At 45.3% G+C, this 18,713-nt stretch overlaps 1 protein-coding gene across 5 annotated transcripts in view; it reads left to right on the top strand.

Moving 5' to 3' along the window:
- Positions 1–18,713, top strand: part of LOC116953115 (potassium channel subfamily T member 2) — a 224,074-nt gene that overhangs the window by 126,278 nt on the left and 79,083 nt on the right. For all 5 annotated transcript variants that reach the window (XM_032972962.2, XM_032972966.2, XM_032972965.2 and 2 more), the window contains 5 exons: positions 9,269–9,348; positions 11,633–11,750; positions 15,282–15,335; positions 17,821–17,869; positions 18,177–18,236. In XM_032972962.2, the coding sequence (XP_032828853.2) occupies positions 9,269–9,348; positions 11,633–11,750; positions 15,282–15,335; positions 17,821–17,869; positions 18,177–18,236 (361 nt within the window). The remainder of the gene's footprint in view (positions 1–9,268; positions 9,349–11,632; positions 11,751–15,281; positions 15,336–17,820; positions 17,870–18,176; positions 18,237–18,713) is intronic.

Raw genomic sequence — 18,713 nt, forward strand, 5'->3', positions numbered from 1 at the left:
ATTATTATTAAGTGGAACAATTAAGTAGTTATATATCAAAATGAGGAATGTTTTTTTTTTACGTGTTAATTGATTATCACCATCAGCCAGCAGCAATGCTCATTCCACTGTTTGATGAATGCCTCCGAAGCCATCACCACCTCTCATGCTCCTGCGACGTAATAATCCATCTGCGTTGTATTAATCAATCTGCGTTGTAATAATCCATCTGCGTTGTAATAATCCATCTGCGACGTAATCTATCTGCGACGTAATAAACCATCTGCGACGTAATAATTCATCTGCGGCGCCAGTAATTTTGGATTAAATGTTGTGGGTTTACTCCCCAACACACCGGTCTGCTGAACTAGAACGAATGGCCATTTCTTTTTCACGTGACAAACCTCACTAATTGGCCATATAGGGTAGTTGTGGCGGGTTTAACGACACATTTATAATAATAGGTTTTTTCCCCTTTTTTCTGGCAACAAAACTGAAACCTTTTTACAAGGAATCATGTTTACATTGACCACAATACCTCGTCTCATACGGTGTTCGACCAGATGACGCCAAAAGGCGCACAACTCAAAGACAACGCACTATCAGAGTAATGATGGTTCGGGGTAAGCATTTACATCATGAGGTCTCCTTTGCCAGTACCAAAATAAGGAAAGCTGTCTCTGGTGTGGACCAATCAATTTCAAGGACAATGCATACATTTTCAGAGTGTGTTTTTTTTGCATTCTGAAAGCAGGTGTTGTGGTTAATGTAAACATGATTCATTGTAAAAAGGTTTAAGTTTTGTTGCCAGAAAAAAGGATGAAAATAACAATTATTATATTTTGGTACTGGCAAATGAGGCCTCATGATGTAGACATTTATATTTACATGATCCAACCCCAAACCCTTTGTTATGGATAATTTTGGTCGCGAAAGCCCTATTACGTGTTAAACTGATCCACCTTGCGCGTGCACATGAGCGGATTTCATTACTCCATCTTCGTGGTGGATATTTTTCCGAAAATAATATTAACAGTTATATTTTCGGTCAGAGGGACCAATTGGTGTCACTGAAGCATCCGTTACATTTTACTGAGGAACATGAAAAAAACAAGATAATTGTCACCCTATAATTTACAATATATCGCATTGCCCTCCATAATACAATGACAATGGTCACTTCACAGTGTGGTTATGGGTATATATGCGAAGGCTTGTAGAGTCAGTAAGGTCCCATCAAGTGTGTATGTCACTCCACCCATTCATTAATCAATACTGACATGTTACCCGCCACTCTTACATCCATCAACAAATGAAGCATCGATAACAATAATTGCTCAGCGTGGTATTATCCACGTGTCAGATATTGCCTTAAGTCCCTTTTGCCTGTGAGAGATCTATGGCATATCAGCTCAGGGTCATCGAAACACGATGAGTGTTATGTCATCTGAACCCACCCATCTATAAATGACATTACACATACGGTTACTTAGCTTGCAATGCAGCGGCAAGCAACACTCGGCTTACTAACTTACACAAACAAGTCACATTTATTTCCGGGTGTTTAGATGATACTGGTGGCTCAGCGGTAAAGCGAGTGGCACACAATTCAAAAGATTGAGAGGGTTAAAATTCCTGGTTGGAGATCGACTTCCGGGATAGATAAAATAAATACCATTTCATGCGGGAAGTCAACAATAGTTGCTCTATGGGCAGACTCGCCTCTGCGACAGGAATGTGGAATTACCATAAAAAACATAACTATTGCCATGAATACTACCGCCTAGCTGATGGTAGCAACCATAATAATAGAAGAAAAGTACCAGGCAAAGGTGCAGCCTTGGATATACTTGCTGGCAAAAAGGGCCTACACCAGATGGGAGCTGTAGAGGGCCCCTACAGATGATATTTCACCTCGTCTTCCACGCTGGTCAGAGTACCCACCCTTTTACCCTGCCACCCACGAGCTGCTGATCGACTTACCACGGTGAACAACATTTATACTGCTAGGTGGACAAGGTGTCCAATCGCGTACACTGTTAATAACCACTGCACTCCGGCAACATCTCCCACCATAAAATAAGCAATGCGTATTGAATTTTGATTTAAAGCTTTCGTGACTGCAGGGATTCATATTCTTGGTTCTCAATTGCAATGACAAGATAATTCAAACTTTTTTGAATAAAAGTTCAATAAGCATTATATTCTTGGTTCTTTCGGTAAAGTCACGTAGAAGGGAAACAATAAAATAATAATCCCCTTCTACGTGACTTTACCGAAAGAACCAAGAATATAATGCGTATTGAACTTTCATTAAAAAAAAAGTTTGAATTATCTTGTCATTGCAATTTAAAAGAATACTTGTTTTTGTCATTCATCATACTCTGTGACATCTAGATTCTCGCATGGATTTTTTTTACTTACAAAATACAACCAGTACGGCAGCAAAACCTTCCGTTGCAGACGAAAACTCATTAATGGAAACATCACAAATCGTTTATCGTGATTAAATTCAAGTGTGGCACGATCATGCGAGTCATTATGTCAAGAATAAGTATGAAGGTCAGTGGTGGAGCAGGGGGGGTGGGTGCTTACTTATGCAGAGGCGCAGTGGCGAATGCCGTTTGTTTCGTATGTAAGCGGAGTTTGGCTATCCTCTCCTGATACTAACAAGTGATGGCAGCAATCTCCAGTGAGGTTCCTCGTGGCGTTTGAATTTTTTCGACGTCCTGGGGGGGGGGGAGGGGGGGGGGGATGGAGCCCGGAGGCTCTTTCCCGGCCAACTTCTGATTGGAATTGATCGAGATGTGGGCGCGAGCTCGGCCAGCGGGCTCGCGAGCGGGAGGTTTTGGCCGCCGCGCCTTTCCTCACCGAGCACGTGTCCGGGGCTCTCGGTGTCGTGCGTGCAGGGTGGTGGTGGTGGTGGTGGGTGGGGGGCAGGGTGCAAGCCAGTCCAACGCTTACTCGATCGCTCCAACCGTGCGTGGATTAATGGCTACACTCGCTTCCCGATTCACACACGGGTGGGCTTTGTTCCGATATTTGGCAGAACGTGGCAAGAGTCAGCCTTAGATAAGAGGCAAATGCCCAAGCAGAGAGGGCACCTGGTGGACAGGGCGATTCAGGGGGAGGAGACCACGTGATGCCCTGCAGTCGGCACCCCCATAATGCAGGTGAGCCAAGATTTACCATAATTTCGACGAGAGCTTCTTCAAGAACTGACGAAGCTCCTAACGCGTTGAGCGAAACGTCGAACTCCGTGCTGAACAACGCGCGGCACGACTCAAATTGCATAGTCGAGATGAGCTCTCTTTGTTTTTAATTGAACATATTCGTCAGGCTGCAGGGCTCTTTCTATAATTAATACACATGGGCTTCAGATGTTCCATTTTACCTTTATTTATTGCAAAAGTTCTATTATGAAATGTTAGTTGGGGCAGGGATTTATTTTGCAAATGGTCATTCAAATTGTGCTGCTGGCATCATTTCGTGAGGTCAACACATTTGCTTCTGTGCCTCTGCAGCTAACACTATCACCTCGTGTCAGAGGATGTCCACATAGCAGCTCACGTTCATTATGCGCTTCTTTCTCTTTACAACTGCTTTTTGTGTTTAGTATGTTGTTCCTTCCTCCATACCTCCGGTAAGCACGGTTGGCTTACATACTGTACGAAAAGAGTTCAAACATACACACAACGTCGGTGGAAAGTGCCCACTCAATACCATCTTAACATCCCTGTGTCTACCGGAATGGTGAAGTATGGTCACAATCCCGCACAACCGACATGGCGTGGGTCAGACTTCATCCAGCAGTGGTTTGACAAAATGTTGTAAATTGTGATTTATTATTACGGTAATTCAGATGAATTGATAGCAATCTTCATGGAAACACCGTGGCTTAAATCACACTTGAATCTCATTTGACTCAATCTGAAATGTTTCACGGACATCCATATTGCATGTCCGTGATCATATTTCGTTATTCAAAAATCTTCTTAAGCGTGCAAAGCAATTACCCATGTGAACATGTTTGCCTTAGACCATACTTGTATATCTGGAATAATATTATACCCATGTCTGTACAAGAGACATTACCATTATGGGTTGTTACGAAATATTTTCTTTTTTAACTTAATTAAGCTTATATTTTTGTTTTTAAATGGCCACTTATTTTAAATAATGATTATATTTCCTATGCAACTCTTCAATTGTTCAAGCTGAAAGGGAGGGCTCTCTTGTGTCTAAACCACGCTGGCTCCTGGGCCATGTCTAAAACATTATAAACATCAAGACTCTATAAACATTGGCTTACTGCCCTTCGCGATTGTTTATTATTTCTAAATTATATTATATTCTTTGGTTCTTTCGGGAAAGTCACGTAGATGGAAAAACAATAGAGTTAATTAAAATAAAAAATAAAACACGACGGTTCGATCACAACACAAGCTGTCGTCATCAGGAAAAGGGGGTTATCCTCTAAAGGCAAACTGTTTATAAAGGTTTAAAATAGGCGTAGCCAAAGTGTCAGCAGCATGGGTGGGGTAGCTCATGTTAATGTAGGTGATGGGAGTAATAGGCAGCGACGGTGCTGTTGGGTTTCCACCAATTAAAGGGCTGCCAGGAAATCATTGCACCTTGCTTTACACACTGTTGATGGTGGAGGTTGCTGCTAGAGGTGATGGTAGTAGTGGGCAGTGATGGTCCTGGTGGTGGGCTTCCACCAAATAAAGGGCTGCCAGGTCTAAAATGGAAACATTACAGCCAGTTATGACTTGAACTGGTTGATAATGTCCTTTCAGTGATTGCTGAGTTTGTACCCATCTTCTCGGTGGAAATTGTGTCTATGTCTGTATATATGTCTGTATATATGGATAGCTTCATGAACGAATATTTGTTGATAGCCAGTGGGTTTGCAAAATACCTTCGTCTTAGAGAAATCAATTTCGTGTGAGCCAGCCGCATGAAAATAATTATCAGCCACGGCAGAAGTATTGGTCCTACCGTGTTTCAAATCTGCCTTATGCTCACGAACATGGTTCGAGACATGTCGCTATGTTTCCCCAATGTAACTGCTGCCGCAGATACAGCTTTGTTTGTAGGCGCCGGGATATTGCAGGGATCTTGTCCTTCACAGATGGGGTCAGATCACGAATTTTATGTCCTGTGTTAAATCGGACCTGGATCTTGTGTTTGTTCATGATTTTGGAAATATTTTTGGTTACCCCTGCTATGTATGGCAAGGTGATGGTTTTGATTGGATCCTCAGATGGCTCCTTCCTCACGGTTGGGGTGATGGCTTTGCGGATTGTGTAGTCAGAATATCCATTCGCCTTGAGAGCTTGGTGTACGTCTTTGAGTTCACTGGTTCGGTGTTCATGGTCGGAGATACATTGAGCTCTATGGTGTAAAGTTTTGATGAGGGAATTCTTCTGGGATGGATGGTGGTGGGAGTCAGGTTTTAGGTAGGCATCAATATGGGTTTCTTTTTTGTAGATAAAATGGCTCATTGAACCATCTGGTCTCTTTTTGATGAGGACATCCAAGAAAGGTAACTTGCCATCCTTTTTTACCTCCATGGTGAATTTGATGGCTGGGTGTATGGAATTAATGTGGTTGAGGAATTGGTTCAGAGCCAGTCGGCCATGTGGCCAGATGACGAACGTGTCATCCACGTACCTCTTCCACAAGGACGGGCGTAGAGTGGATGTCTGGATTGCATCCGTCTCAAAATTTTCCATGAAAATATTGGCTACAACTGGAGATAAGAGAGAACCCATTGGGGTGCCTTCAGTTTGTAGAATGTTCCATTCCAGGTGAAGTATGTATTGGTGAGGCAGTGTCTCACCAGGGCCGGTACATCAGCATTCAATCCTTGTTGGACCAAATCTTCAATGATTGCAATGGTATCGGGCACAGGGACTTTGGTGAACAAAGAAACTACATCGAAACTAACTAGCAAATCACCTGCGGTCAGTGAGATGTCCTTAATTGATGATACCAGGTGAGCTGAGTTAAGTACAGAAGAGGTGGTCTTACCAGTGAATGGCTGTAAGGTCTCAGACAGATATCGGGCCAGTTTGTAGGTGGGTGAGCCGATGGTGGAGATGATGGGACGAAGGGGTGTACCTTCTTTATGGATTTTTGGTAAGCCATATAATCTGGGTGGTCTAGCAGCAGAAGATTTTAAGGAAACCCGTTTTTTCTGTTCAATTAATTAAGCTGAATCAGTGATGATACTGTTCGTTTTTGTAACGAGGCTGTTGTTGGGATCTCCTTTAATTTTGGTGTAGCTACCATCATTAAGTAGTTCCTGAATTTTGTTGTACACGTTTTTGTCCATGATGACCGTAGCATTGCCCTTGACGACCGAGAGGATGACGATATCATCCCTCTTTTTCAATTGAGATAACTCAAAACGCTCATCCTTACTGATGTTGCTGTCTGGTATCTTAGCGCTTTTGAAGGTTGCAGCGATTTCAGATCTTGTCACGTCTGCAGCGATGTGTCCCAAACCCTTAAGAGCTACATCGACCTGGGCAATAACGTCATCCACTGGTATGTGTTTGGGGGTGACTGCGAAGTTCAGCCCTTTAGTCAGAAACGATTTTAGACCATCGGAAATTTGGCAATTACTCAGATTAACAACAACCTTGTCAACGTCTAACTTTTCAATGAGTGCATCTGGTTTCTTCTTGGAAAGGAGGTTGAACTTGGAAATCATGTTATCTTTACATTTAGCTGCCATTGTAGCGGCTGATGAAGCAGTGATTTTATCTACATGTCCCCAATCAGATGTAGACATTTTTTAATGTCATTGTTAAGTGTGATTTCAAGAGTGTCTTGTCCACATGATTTTGTTCAGTTAGGAGCAATCTAATTCTCTCTGAGATCAGGGCCAAGCTAGCCCTGAACAAAATTCGTTTGGCATTGGAAGATGTGACGGCAGCAGAAGTCAGTGTAAATGAGATCGGCATTACACCTTTGAGTCGCGGCATCTCTTCAGAAATGTGAGTGACTCGATCGGATGAGCTTTCTTGTCTTGGAGTTTGTTGAAAGATCTTATGGTTATGTGGAAAGCATCCCCGCAGAGGTGGCAAAATTTTGACTTAAAACTTTCGTGACTGCAGGAATTAATGTTCTTTGGCACTTTCGGTAAAGTTACATAGATGGGAAAATAATAATAAAGTGAAGAAAAATAATAATAGGTTAACCCCCTTTTCCTGATGACGACCGCTTGTGTTGCGATCCAAATATGTTTATTTTTTATTACAACAGCAATGGTTGCCCTTCATCAGAGAGCTGATCAGCGTCAATCACCGACAGCACCGGCAAGCAGCCGGCAACGCTGCTAGAGAATCGGGGGGAGAAAGCGAGCTAAGTCTATTCAGTTCCGGAAGAAGCTTCCAGCACTTGGGAGCAAAACGTCGGATGTTGTGTCGAGCAATACGAGGCACAACGTCCGAAAACACATTGGAGAGCTGCACACAGCATGACCACTTAAACGCACGCAGAGTTGCGCAGGACACGGTGTGCGTGGTCTCGCCGCGGCGTTTCATAAATGGAGCTGGACAGCCATCGGCGAGCGAAATCCCATCTCGGCGCGAAGCGGATTTCCTCAACTGTATTGTAAGTTAACGTGCACGGCCAAAAGCCACTAATTTCTCAGGCCGACAAAGAGCACGCTGATGGACTTAAATTTGCGTTAATATTTTAGGGCTTTTATTTCGGTCACTTAATTGAACGCTGCTCGGACTCCCCCATTAATTTAAATGAACATTGTCTTGGTTGCGTTTTTTTTGTGAGCACTGAGAGCACTCCATGCACAATGCGCATGTTAGTCAATCTGACAGAGGCAACAGGGAATACATTTCCTGTTCACTGTGAATTTCCTTTTTGTGTGCGTTTGCAGTGCAGTGGTTTATGTGTGTGGGGAGTGGCAGTGGTGACTGCATTGCACTGCGCTACAAACCGGAGGGCTTGAGTTTAATTCCCGCTCACGACCATGGCGAGTGATATCTTAACCGGCCCTGCATCCCTTTGAACTTCAAAATCTTGACTGAAAACGCATTTCAATACAACCACTTTTTGTGTGTTAGTTTATTGTCCTTTCCCCCCACGCACCTCCGATTAGCACGGTTGGCTACGTACGGTGTGAAAGAACCTCAACACAAAGACAAAGATTCCCCCGTATAGCCTTAACAGACTGTTGGGGCAAGTGCTGTTCGCGAGCACCTATGAAGGCCGGCACGGCACACAAGGGGGTGGGTGGCCAACACCACGCCGGGCCACCTTTGTCTCCCCAATTACGATGGTTGCACGCTGCATCAGGTACTTATTTGAGGCTAAGCCGACCTAGGGGAGGCCCAGAACCAGTTCAGATAATCGTCACCGGTGTTGGCCGTGTGCAGGAGTCGAACCCGGGTCGCCAGGCTCGTAGCGCAGCGCGCTAAACCGCGACACTGCCGCTCCCCACAAAACGACCTCCGTGACCGCGATGGGGGGCTCGACCTCCGGAGGGGTGATCGGTGTGGGAGGCCTGGCGCAGTTGTTCACGCACTGCGCTCACGAATCCAGCAAACTTGAGTTCGATCACGAGCCACGGACAACGCCAGTGTCGAGTGACATTTGAACAGGTCCTGGGCCTTCCGCAGGAGGTTCAACTCAGCCTTAAAATGAGTACCTGGCACGGTTTTCAAAGTGGCAGCAATGGGGAGAGTAAGCCAGGCAATGTGATGACCACAGTCCCCTTGTGTGACATTCCAGCCCTAATAGGTCCCTGCTAATTGCACTTGCCCCAACAGCCTATTCAGACGATAACAGGGGGTGTTCATCTTTGGTTGCAGTTCGACACGACACTGTGACATTACCCCACTGAGCTCGGTTCTATTTTGGCCATGCACAACAGTGGCATCTGAACCCGGTCTTCCGTTTGAGTGCAGCAGCCTTAAATAAGCACGTGTGCACCGTGTCAACATCGCACCTCCGATCAGCACGGTTGGATATTTACGGGTGCGTGAAAGAAGTTCAACATACTGGGGAGACAAAGGTGGCCAGGCTTGGTGTTGGTGTTGGCTCCACTGCCCCATTTCTGCCTTCCACTAAAAAAAAAGACTGCCCTGGCTCTCTACAAGTCCGACGGGGGAGACGTTTGCCCACCATATTTGCGAAACAATCACCGCCGTATTTCTTCAGCTTCTCGGAAGGCTACTAGTTCCTGGAATGCAAATGAGACTTAAATAGAGTTTCGTTTTTTTGTTGTTTTGTGCCTGCCTTTCCCCAAAACGGACAGGGTGCAGGTGGAATTTTACGTCGACGAGCAAATGGTGAAGGAGCGACTCAAGCTGTTCTTCATCAAAAACCAAAGATCAAGTGAGCACGGCCGGCGAAGCACCTTGCGAATGCCACGGCATCGGCACCGACAAACGATCCCTCAAAGACGCACTCAGCAGACCAGCACTCCTCTTATCTGCAACCCTATTATCCATGACTCCCTATTATCCGAGGGAGGTATAGGGGTCCCCAAACATTCCCATTTCCGAGGCTCTATTATTCCTATTATCTGCCTCTTCTTTTTCTCATGGATGAGTGGAGTAAATTCTCGGATAATCCCCACAGATAATAGGATTTGTGATCCATAATATAGGTTTTTTTGGGTTAGATCGTGTAAATATATAAATGCGTCGTCAAAACCCGCCACCACCCGACACAGCCAACTAATAAGGGTTGTCACGTAAACAGAACGTGCCAATTCATCACTAGTACAGTACACCGGGGTGTTGGAGAGCCAAGCCAGATTTGGCTGTTGCCTGATGAAGCTGGTTGTAATTACTGGCGAAACGTTGTTCTCAGATTGTAAATGTTGTGGCTTGGCTCTCCAACACACAGGTGTGCTGTACTAGTGACGAATTGGCCACGTTCTGTTTACTTGACAACCCTTACTAGTTGGCTGTGTCGGGTAGCGGCGGGTTTTAACGACACATTTATATATTTACGCGTTCTAACCCCAAAAAATATCTCTATTATGGAGGATGTTGGTCGCGAAAGCCTACCACGTGTTCAAAAGGATGTTGTGATGTTCCCACACATCATCATGGATAAGAGGTGTCCTGTATTACTTTTCACTGGCATTCTTTCACCAATCACAAATTATGTAGCTAAATCGCGTCCTCAAAATAACACACAATTTTCAACGTTTTGGGCAATGGCCCTTCTTCATTGCATATAAATAGGGAATTCAAGAGAGGATTTTCTGCTGGAAGTACCTAGCCCCACCATAGGAATGTGGAATGTATACCACTCTCACCAAGGGCTGCACGTAAGAGGGGAGCGCCACCGTATGTCCGATGCAATGTATAGCCACTTTTTATTTTTTACATGAAGAATGTTTATAGAAAAGGTCAGTTCATTAAAGGGTTAATATTTTTTGTTTGTGGTAAGCGTAAGTGGACAAAACTGCATTTCCAGATTGATGGAGAGCACTGCCTTTGTGGTCTATCAAAATGTTCCGACAATGAATGACTTCATTTCACGGCTGACATAATCATCTACACAATTGAATTCCAATTTGGGAACTAAAAATGGGAAAAAGCGTATTTGCACACTACAGCGCCGATGCATTTAAGACCGAAATGAGTGAGAGGAGCAAAAATATGAAGGCTTCTCTGAAATTATATCTACAAAATTGCGATTTATTTTTTAAACGCAGCAAAGCAATGAACGAGCTACGATTGCATGTAATGCGTGTGTCCATGTCCATGAAGGGATAATTGATTATTAAAAGTTAACATTAAACGGGGGGTTTGAGCTAGGGTAGTGAAACCACACGCGCGCACGCGCGCACACACACACACATACTTGGTCTCTAAACCTGCACGTGTTTGCCCGTGGTATTGGCAAGATCCTGGTTGTGATTGTTTCAAATGCATCAGGGTCCAATTTCTTTGCCCAATTTAAAATTTTGCCCGCGAGTCCTTCAATTGAGACCACAGGTTACATAGCAGTCATCATCCCCTACTTGTAGACCCATGTAAACATAAAATAGGTCAGTATCATTGACATTCAATGAACAGTCTGTGAAGCCCGTTTATAAGTTGTACTCGCAGCGTGGGTTAATTAGTCGGTTTATTTTTATTTAACTAGGTGTAAAACTCTGTCCTTCCCCGCCCACACCTCCGATTAGCACGGTTGACTATGCATGGCACGAAAGAAGTTCACCATACATACATACAACTCAAGGAACCAGGATAGTGTGTTTTTTTTGCAAGGGAGCTGGCTCACCGAAATAACTAAAAGGAATAAAATATATGCAGCGAGGGGAGATAAAAAAAATATAAAAATAAATCAATGCAGAACCGCAATAGTGTAAATGAGAAATATTCATCAAGATCAGTGACGGGGCCCATTGTAGTGACTTTGGAAGTAGTTGTACAAACAAGATCATTTTTTGGAGCCGTTCTCTGACTCATGGTGGTGCACTGCTGAAGTGTGGGAGTTCCAAAGGGCAAATTTCGACTTATCGAGTGCCATCATCGGGGTCATGACGATGAAAAAGCAATTGCAACAAAATGTGTAAAAAATAAAATAAACTAAGCAAGATATAAGAATATTCCGCAGTGTGATAACACCAAGTGGAATTACCAACTCCGCTTCACAGGCCTGAGAATCCGCCTCTTCACCCTTGCCCTCAAGTTCATCTCCTGCATCCTGTACATGGTGCGCGTGGGACTGGACAATCCGCACCAGGACAGAGATGAGCACCAGGAAAGCGACTGGTAAGGAAGGCGTTGTCGTTCTGTGGGTGACAGCGCTACCGGTAGCATTGGAACTCGCAGCAGCAGCAGCAGCAGCAGGGCCAGCAAGTCTCCCGGTCGGCTCCGGGCACAGCACAGGGGGCGATATTATTTCTTTGCCCGCTCCCATTCACTCGTCTCGCCTCCACCCTGCCTACGGTCAGGGCTCGGATCCTCCGCCGTTGGGGAGGTGGGGGGTGTTGGCGATGTGGGGCCGAGCGTTTGTTGCCGCTTGTCGCAGATGTTCGCAGTTCAAGCCCCCCAGGTTACCCCCCCAACCCCCCTCCGGTTATTACTGCGTGTGTATTAAACCACGAATACGCACCATCTGCCGTGCAGTGGACGTTCGAAAAGGAGCGGCGGCGTCGCGATGCGTGCATGGCGTGAGTGTCCACGCCTTTCAACGTTTGAGAAATGTCGGTTAAACCCTGTTCATCTGTGACCCGATTATCTGTGAATTTGTTTATCTAGGGGGGATGGGGGGGAGGTCGGCAAAACCCGGTTCTCTTCCAAATATCCCGGGGGGCGTGACCATCTAAAAAAAATCCGGGTTCCAGACCACAGGTTCAACGGTTAGTCTGCAAATATTCTCAATTATCCAGGGTGAAGTGGGTGAACAGACCCGACTGTCGTTGCATCTTGCCGACCCGCGCCGTACTGGGCATCTGTTAAAATAAATATGTATCTTCTTAGCTCGTCAGATTCCTCCTGTAGTCTAAATAAAAAGATTCCGATTGCCGCCTCCTGCTGCCAAATCAACAAGCTCGGGCACAAATGCCAATGGCAGGGCTTTGTTTGTTTGAGTTGCTCGTCCTGCGGGGGGGGGGGGGGGGTCTCTTCAAATGTGTCGACAAGCAAGCGAGCCCTTCCCCATTACACATCCCTCGGACGCAATTGGCCCAATTGCAGCAGCACCGCCATCAGGCAATGCTTCGGAGATAACATCGCCACCCCCCCCAGTACATGCAATGCAACAGCGATAACATCTCACCACCCTCCCAAGCGCGTTGCTCATCCATCGGCAGGGGTCCTATGAAGCCTCCTGGGAAGTGATCAATGCCGCAACCACGCAAGGCCGGTGAATCCTTGTGAACTGCGTGAACAGTGTCATCAACTTAACGTCGTCATAGTTAAAGATGCGCGCGGTGCGCCCAGGCACACGGCTATTGCCAGATGCATGGCAGAGAAACGTGGAATGCAGCCGGCACAGAAAGTGTTACAAGCGCCCGCACTGTCCGGCACGTTCTCAACTCTTTCTGTTGCTTCGCTCGATTTTAAAGCCTCAACACAATGGGCCCCTGAGTGTAGCGATCCCCCTGCCAGCCACTGCAATAATTCAATAAGTGTTCACCGCATCTGTCCCCTGCCACAAATTGAACAATAGGATTTATTTATTTATTTGAGCGGCAGCAAATGGAACGGGATCGTCCCGCTTCCTGCTCATCGACACCCACACTCCTTGAAGCTGTGGTTCAACACTGACAGTTCACGTTGGGGCCAGCTCACCGCCCTCGCAATCACACTAACTCGTGACAATTGCTCTTAATGTCCCCCCCCCCCGCCATAATCGTTGTCTTTATTGGGCTGAGTCTTGCAAAACAAAACTTGTATTTGGTGCCCTTTGTGTAAAGCATCCCAGAGCACATTATAATACCACCTCTGGCAATAATATACACCACTGGCCATCAATGCAACCCGAGGACCAGCGATTGCAAAAAATATATAATTAAAATATTCGATTTAACACGTGGGCTTTCGCGACCAATATCATCTCTAATACAGGTTTTCTTTTTGGGTTAGATCACGTAAATATATAAATGTGTCGTTAGACCCGCCACCACCCGACGCAGCCAATCAGTAAGGCTTGTCACGAAAACAGAACATGCCAACCTTCTTTGGTTCTTTCGGTAAAGTCACGTAGAATGAGAATAAAATAATAAATTGATCAAATAAAGTAACACAATAAAATTCTCACGACGTTTCGGCCACAACACAAGCTTATTTTATTTTATCAATTTATTATTTTATTCTCATTCTACGTGACTTTACCGAAAGAACCAAAGAAGATGAATCCTTGCAGTCACGAAAGCTTTAAATAGAACATGCCAATTCGCTACAAATACAGCACACATGTTTGTTGGATAGCAAAACCACAACATTTACAATCTGAGTACGACGTTTCGCCAGTAACTACCTTCATCAGGCGACAGTCCTATTTGTGGAGAAAATATTCGACTGTGTGTCTTGGGATGGAGTTCTTAAGGCAGCGAGGCATACAAACTCAAGGCCATTCCCTCTCATTCCATTATATCATCATTATTTTCGTCGTGGTTATCTGTGATGTTTTCACAACAATCTTCTCCCCATACTCATCACTGGTGTTGCTGTCGAGGATCCAGGTTACTTCCCAGGGTTTTCATTATCATGATTACAAACTATTTAAACATTTTTTTAAAAATTGTATCAGGTAAGGCCCACTGAGCTATAAAGCTGTTTTTAAGGAGCGACCTGGCCACAAATTAAAGCGCAGCGAAGTGGCTTATTGTGTGGAAATGTACAGCAGCCAAATACTCTAAACGCATGTTTAAAAAATGCAGGGGGAAAAAAACTGGAAGACCTGGGGAAAGAGAGACACGCAAACTCCAAATATACAGACGTCAGCTTTGGGATTGAACCCGCAACCTCCTGTATACCAGGCGAGTTAGTTAACGTCTCCCCAGTTCAAAGGGTTGCTCAGGCTTGTCCCTCACGCTGATAAATGTTGCCAGTGCAACATGGTGAGCATCCTTATTTTTCCAGAGTAGGGTTATCGTGATATTATGATGGTTCCGTATATTGTACGATATAAGGCACATGATTATTGTTCGTTTGGCTACACATAATTACATCGTGGTGATCTTTGCTCATTTTGCTTTTGTTTAAACATTTTATTTCAGACAAGAAATGTATGAAATAACAAACAGGATAATTGCAGTTGTAAATAAGTAGCCACTATCCATTAAATTAGTGCTTTGGAAAATACTTTATATTTGGCAGAATAGCAATTATAATGTCAGAATTTTCATTTTCAGTTACTTGTTTTGTTGTATGACTGGCAGCATGTGCATTATAATCGCTATATATTGTGATTATCATCATTCCTTTGTCAGGTTTATGTTGAGTGAACTGCAGTTCAAAAACGTTAAAGTCTTGCACAAAAACAATGGGCGCTGGTATTGCAAAAATCGACATTCCGAAATTTGATTTTTGAATCTTACCTAATCGTAAAAAATTATATCACAGCAGCCGCGCAAGGCAGTCAGTTTGGATTGCTGGCACAAATAGAAAAGCGGTTCTATTGGCTTTGGTGAGGAGCTATTCTCTGCAAGAGCCTTCGAAGTCATGACTCCAATTTTTTTTCGAATCATCCTCTTATTGTGCGCTGTGTTCAAAAACACATCGCTCCACTTCATAAACTCCGCATGGCCACGTTGATGTTTTTCTAATCTTTTTTTCGCTTTCGTTCGTTTTCAGCCTGCACGGCCTGAAAGGAAACAACACATCACGCCAACCGGAAAACATTGATTGGTGAGCACATTTATCCGTCTTTTTGAATTTACAAGGACGATTCCTTTTTTCGTCTGTGTGTGCCATCACTTGTGTGAATGTCTAAAAATAACAATTCTCCTGAGATAAAATTGGGTTTCGTGCCACGTATTTAGTTGCTGGGAGGAGCAGCGGCACAGGTGTTCGCGCACCGTCGTACCAACTTAGCAGCATTCTAAGTTTAATACCTGACCAGGGCGAGTATGAGTGGCACGTGACACCTGAACCGGTCCAGGGCCTCCGCTGCTGTGGGGCTACGTTTTGGGCAGGTAGCAGAGCACGGTGCGGGAGAATTCATTTTTATACATTGTGTGGTACTTTAATGCTCCCGCATCGATGCAACCCACTGTCATCCACACACAGCAACCCACCTTCACCCACACACACCAACTCACCTTCACCCACACACACCAACTGACCTTCACCCACACACAACAACCCACCTTCACCTACACACAACAACTCACCTTCACCCACACACAGCAACTCACCTTCACCCACACACACCAACTGACCGTCACCCACACACAACAACTCACCTTCACCCACACACAGCAACTTACCTACACAGAGCAACTCATCTTCACCCACACACAGCAACCCACCTTCACCCACACACAGCAACTCACCTTCACCCACACACAGCAACCCACCTTCACCCACACACAACAACTCACCTTGACCCACACACAGCAACCCACCTTCACCCACACACAACAACTCACCTTCACCCACACACAACAACCCACCTTCACCCACACACAACAACTCACCTTCACCCACACACAACAACTCACCTTCACCCACACACAGCAACTCACCTTCATCCACACACAGCAACTCACCTTCACCCACACACAGCAACTCACCTTCACCCACACACAGCAACTCACCTTCACCCACACACAACAACTCACCTTCACCCACACACAGCAACTCACCTTCACCCACACACAGCAACTCACCTTCACCCACACACAACAACTCACCTTCACCCACACACAACAACCCACCTTCACCCACACACAACAACTCACCTTCACCCACACACAACAATTCACCTTCACCCACACACACACAACTCACCTTCACCCACACACAGCAACTCACCTTCACCCACACACAGCAACCCACCTTCACCCACACACAGCAACTCACCTTGACCCACACACAACAACCCACCTTCACCCACACACAACAACTCACCTTGACCCACACACAACAACTCACCTTGACCCACACACAACAACCCACCTTCACCCACACACACACAACTCACCTTCACCCACACACAGCAACTCACCTTCACCCACGCACAGCAACCCACCATCACCCACACACAGCAACCCACCTTCACCCACACACAGCAACCCACCTTCACCCACACACAGCAACTCACCTTCACCCACACACAGCAACCCACCTTGACCCACACAACAACTCACCTTCACCCACGCACAGCAACTCACCTTCACCCACACACACCAACTCACCTTCACCCACACACACCAACCCACCTTCACCCACACACAGCAACTCACCTTCACCCACACACACCAACTCACTTTCACCCACACACACCAACCCACCTTCACCCACACACAGCAACTCACCTTCACCCACACACAACAACTCACCTTCACCCATGCATAGCAACTCACCTTCACCCACACACAGCAACTCACCTTCACCCACACACACCAACCCATCTTCACCCACACACAGCAACTCATCTTCACCCACACACAGCAACTCACCTTCACCCACACACAACAACTCACCTTCACCCACACACAGCAACTCACCTTCACCCACGCACAGCAAGCGACGCGATGAGGCTTGGTCAAATAACCCTCATGACCACGACAGCATTGGGAGGTCTTTATCCAGCAGTGGAGTGACAAAGCGCCGTGTAATGTTAAGAATTTCGTTCAGTTACTATCTCAGGCGCCCGTGCAAATGTATGTATGTACATTGAATGTACGTTGAACGTCTTTTGCATCGTGCGTAAACGGAGGTGCGCCTCCAAATGATGATAATGTGCTTTTTTTTGTTTTCTGGAAAAAAAGGATCTTGTAAACAAATCACGGAAAACCATTCGCATTAATGCAATGCTTTCCAATGGGTGTTTTGTTTGCGGACTTGCGGTACAAAAGCCATTGGGTAAATTGCCAGGGTAAAATATATTTTCAAATTTGCAAATCGCTCCCGTGCGGTCTCACACATTTTGGGCAACCATGTTTGATACATGTCTTTGTATGATGAGTCTCTTATAGCAACACAACTACCGTACATTACGTATTAATGTTCCACTCACATTGGACCATCATTGCAAGAGTTATTGTGACCCCCGTGTTATAGACGGAGCGGTGGACAGAGCTGATGCTTGAACGCTTTCAACCTTCGTGGGATAATATTAAAATTGAATTCACGTTGTGCTCCTGTTTTACGATGTGTTGCTGTATAGGACATCCATTATATGGGTCAACAGAAGTACTCCGCTATGGGCCTGTCAGGTAAGGCACCTCCATATTCTCATTGGCATTGTTACAACATCACGTTTTAAACGCTTGTTATTGTTCATGTTTATTTTTCATTAAATATGTTTTTTTCAGTTTTTTTCGAAGTTTGCTAATCAGCATTGGCAATTGTATGTACGATGTTGAGCTTCTTCCGGACTGTGCGTAGCCAACCCCCTCATGTACCGTTCCGGCCTTCATAAGTGCTCGCTGACAACACTTGCCCCATATGTCTGTTAAGGCTATATGGGGGGTCTTTGTCTTTATCCACTTTCTCACTACGATTCTGTATTTTTTTCACTAGGTGTTCCTGGCTATCATCAGCTTCACGGAGACTCTGCTTCTAATGTACCTCAATTACAAGGTGTGCGCTTAGCAGTGTGTCACGCTGACAATCCTAATACTCTCCGGATGTGACTTGATCGGAGTGACGTTAAGCAAACATGTAACTCGAAGTAGAATATATTCATAATGCAGGAATCCAAAAAGTATGTTAATTTTCAGTGGCCTTTAACAAGTTAGAAGGTTCATTGCAAAGCAGGAAGGTTGCAGGGTCAGTTCATGCTTATCTTAACATTTTACACGAACCAGATGAAGGGAAATAAAGGTGCAGCCCTGCATTTTCTTGCGCACGCCACTGCTGGAAAATGGCCCCCACGAGAGAGGTAGCTGAATAGAGCCCCTCTCTGGTGGGTATCTTCAGGGCCTGTAGTAGTGAAGGTCGTGAGAAAGGATTTGCAGGGCTGCCTGTATGTTGAACTTCTTTCGCACCACAGTACGTAGGCAACCGTGCTAATCGGAAGTGTGCGGGGGCCGAAGGATAACAATCGAGATGATTTCA

The sequence above is a fragment of the Petromyzon marinus genome, chromosome 50, assembly GCF_048934315.1.
Source record: "Petromyzon marinus isolate PM22_M1 ecotype Great Lakes invasive population chromosome 50, UKy_Petmar_22M1.pri1.0, whole genome shotgun sequence".
NCBI lineage: Eukaryota > Metazoa > Chordata > Hyperoartia > Petromyzontiformes > Petromyzontidae > Petromyzon > Petromyzon marinus.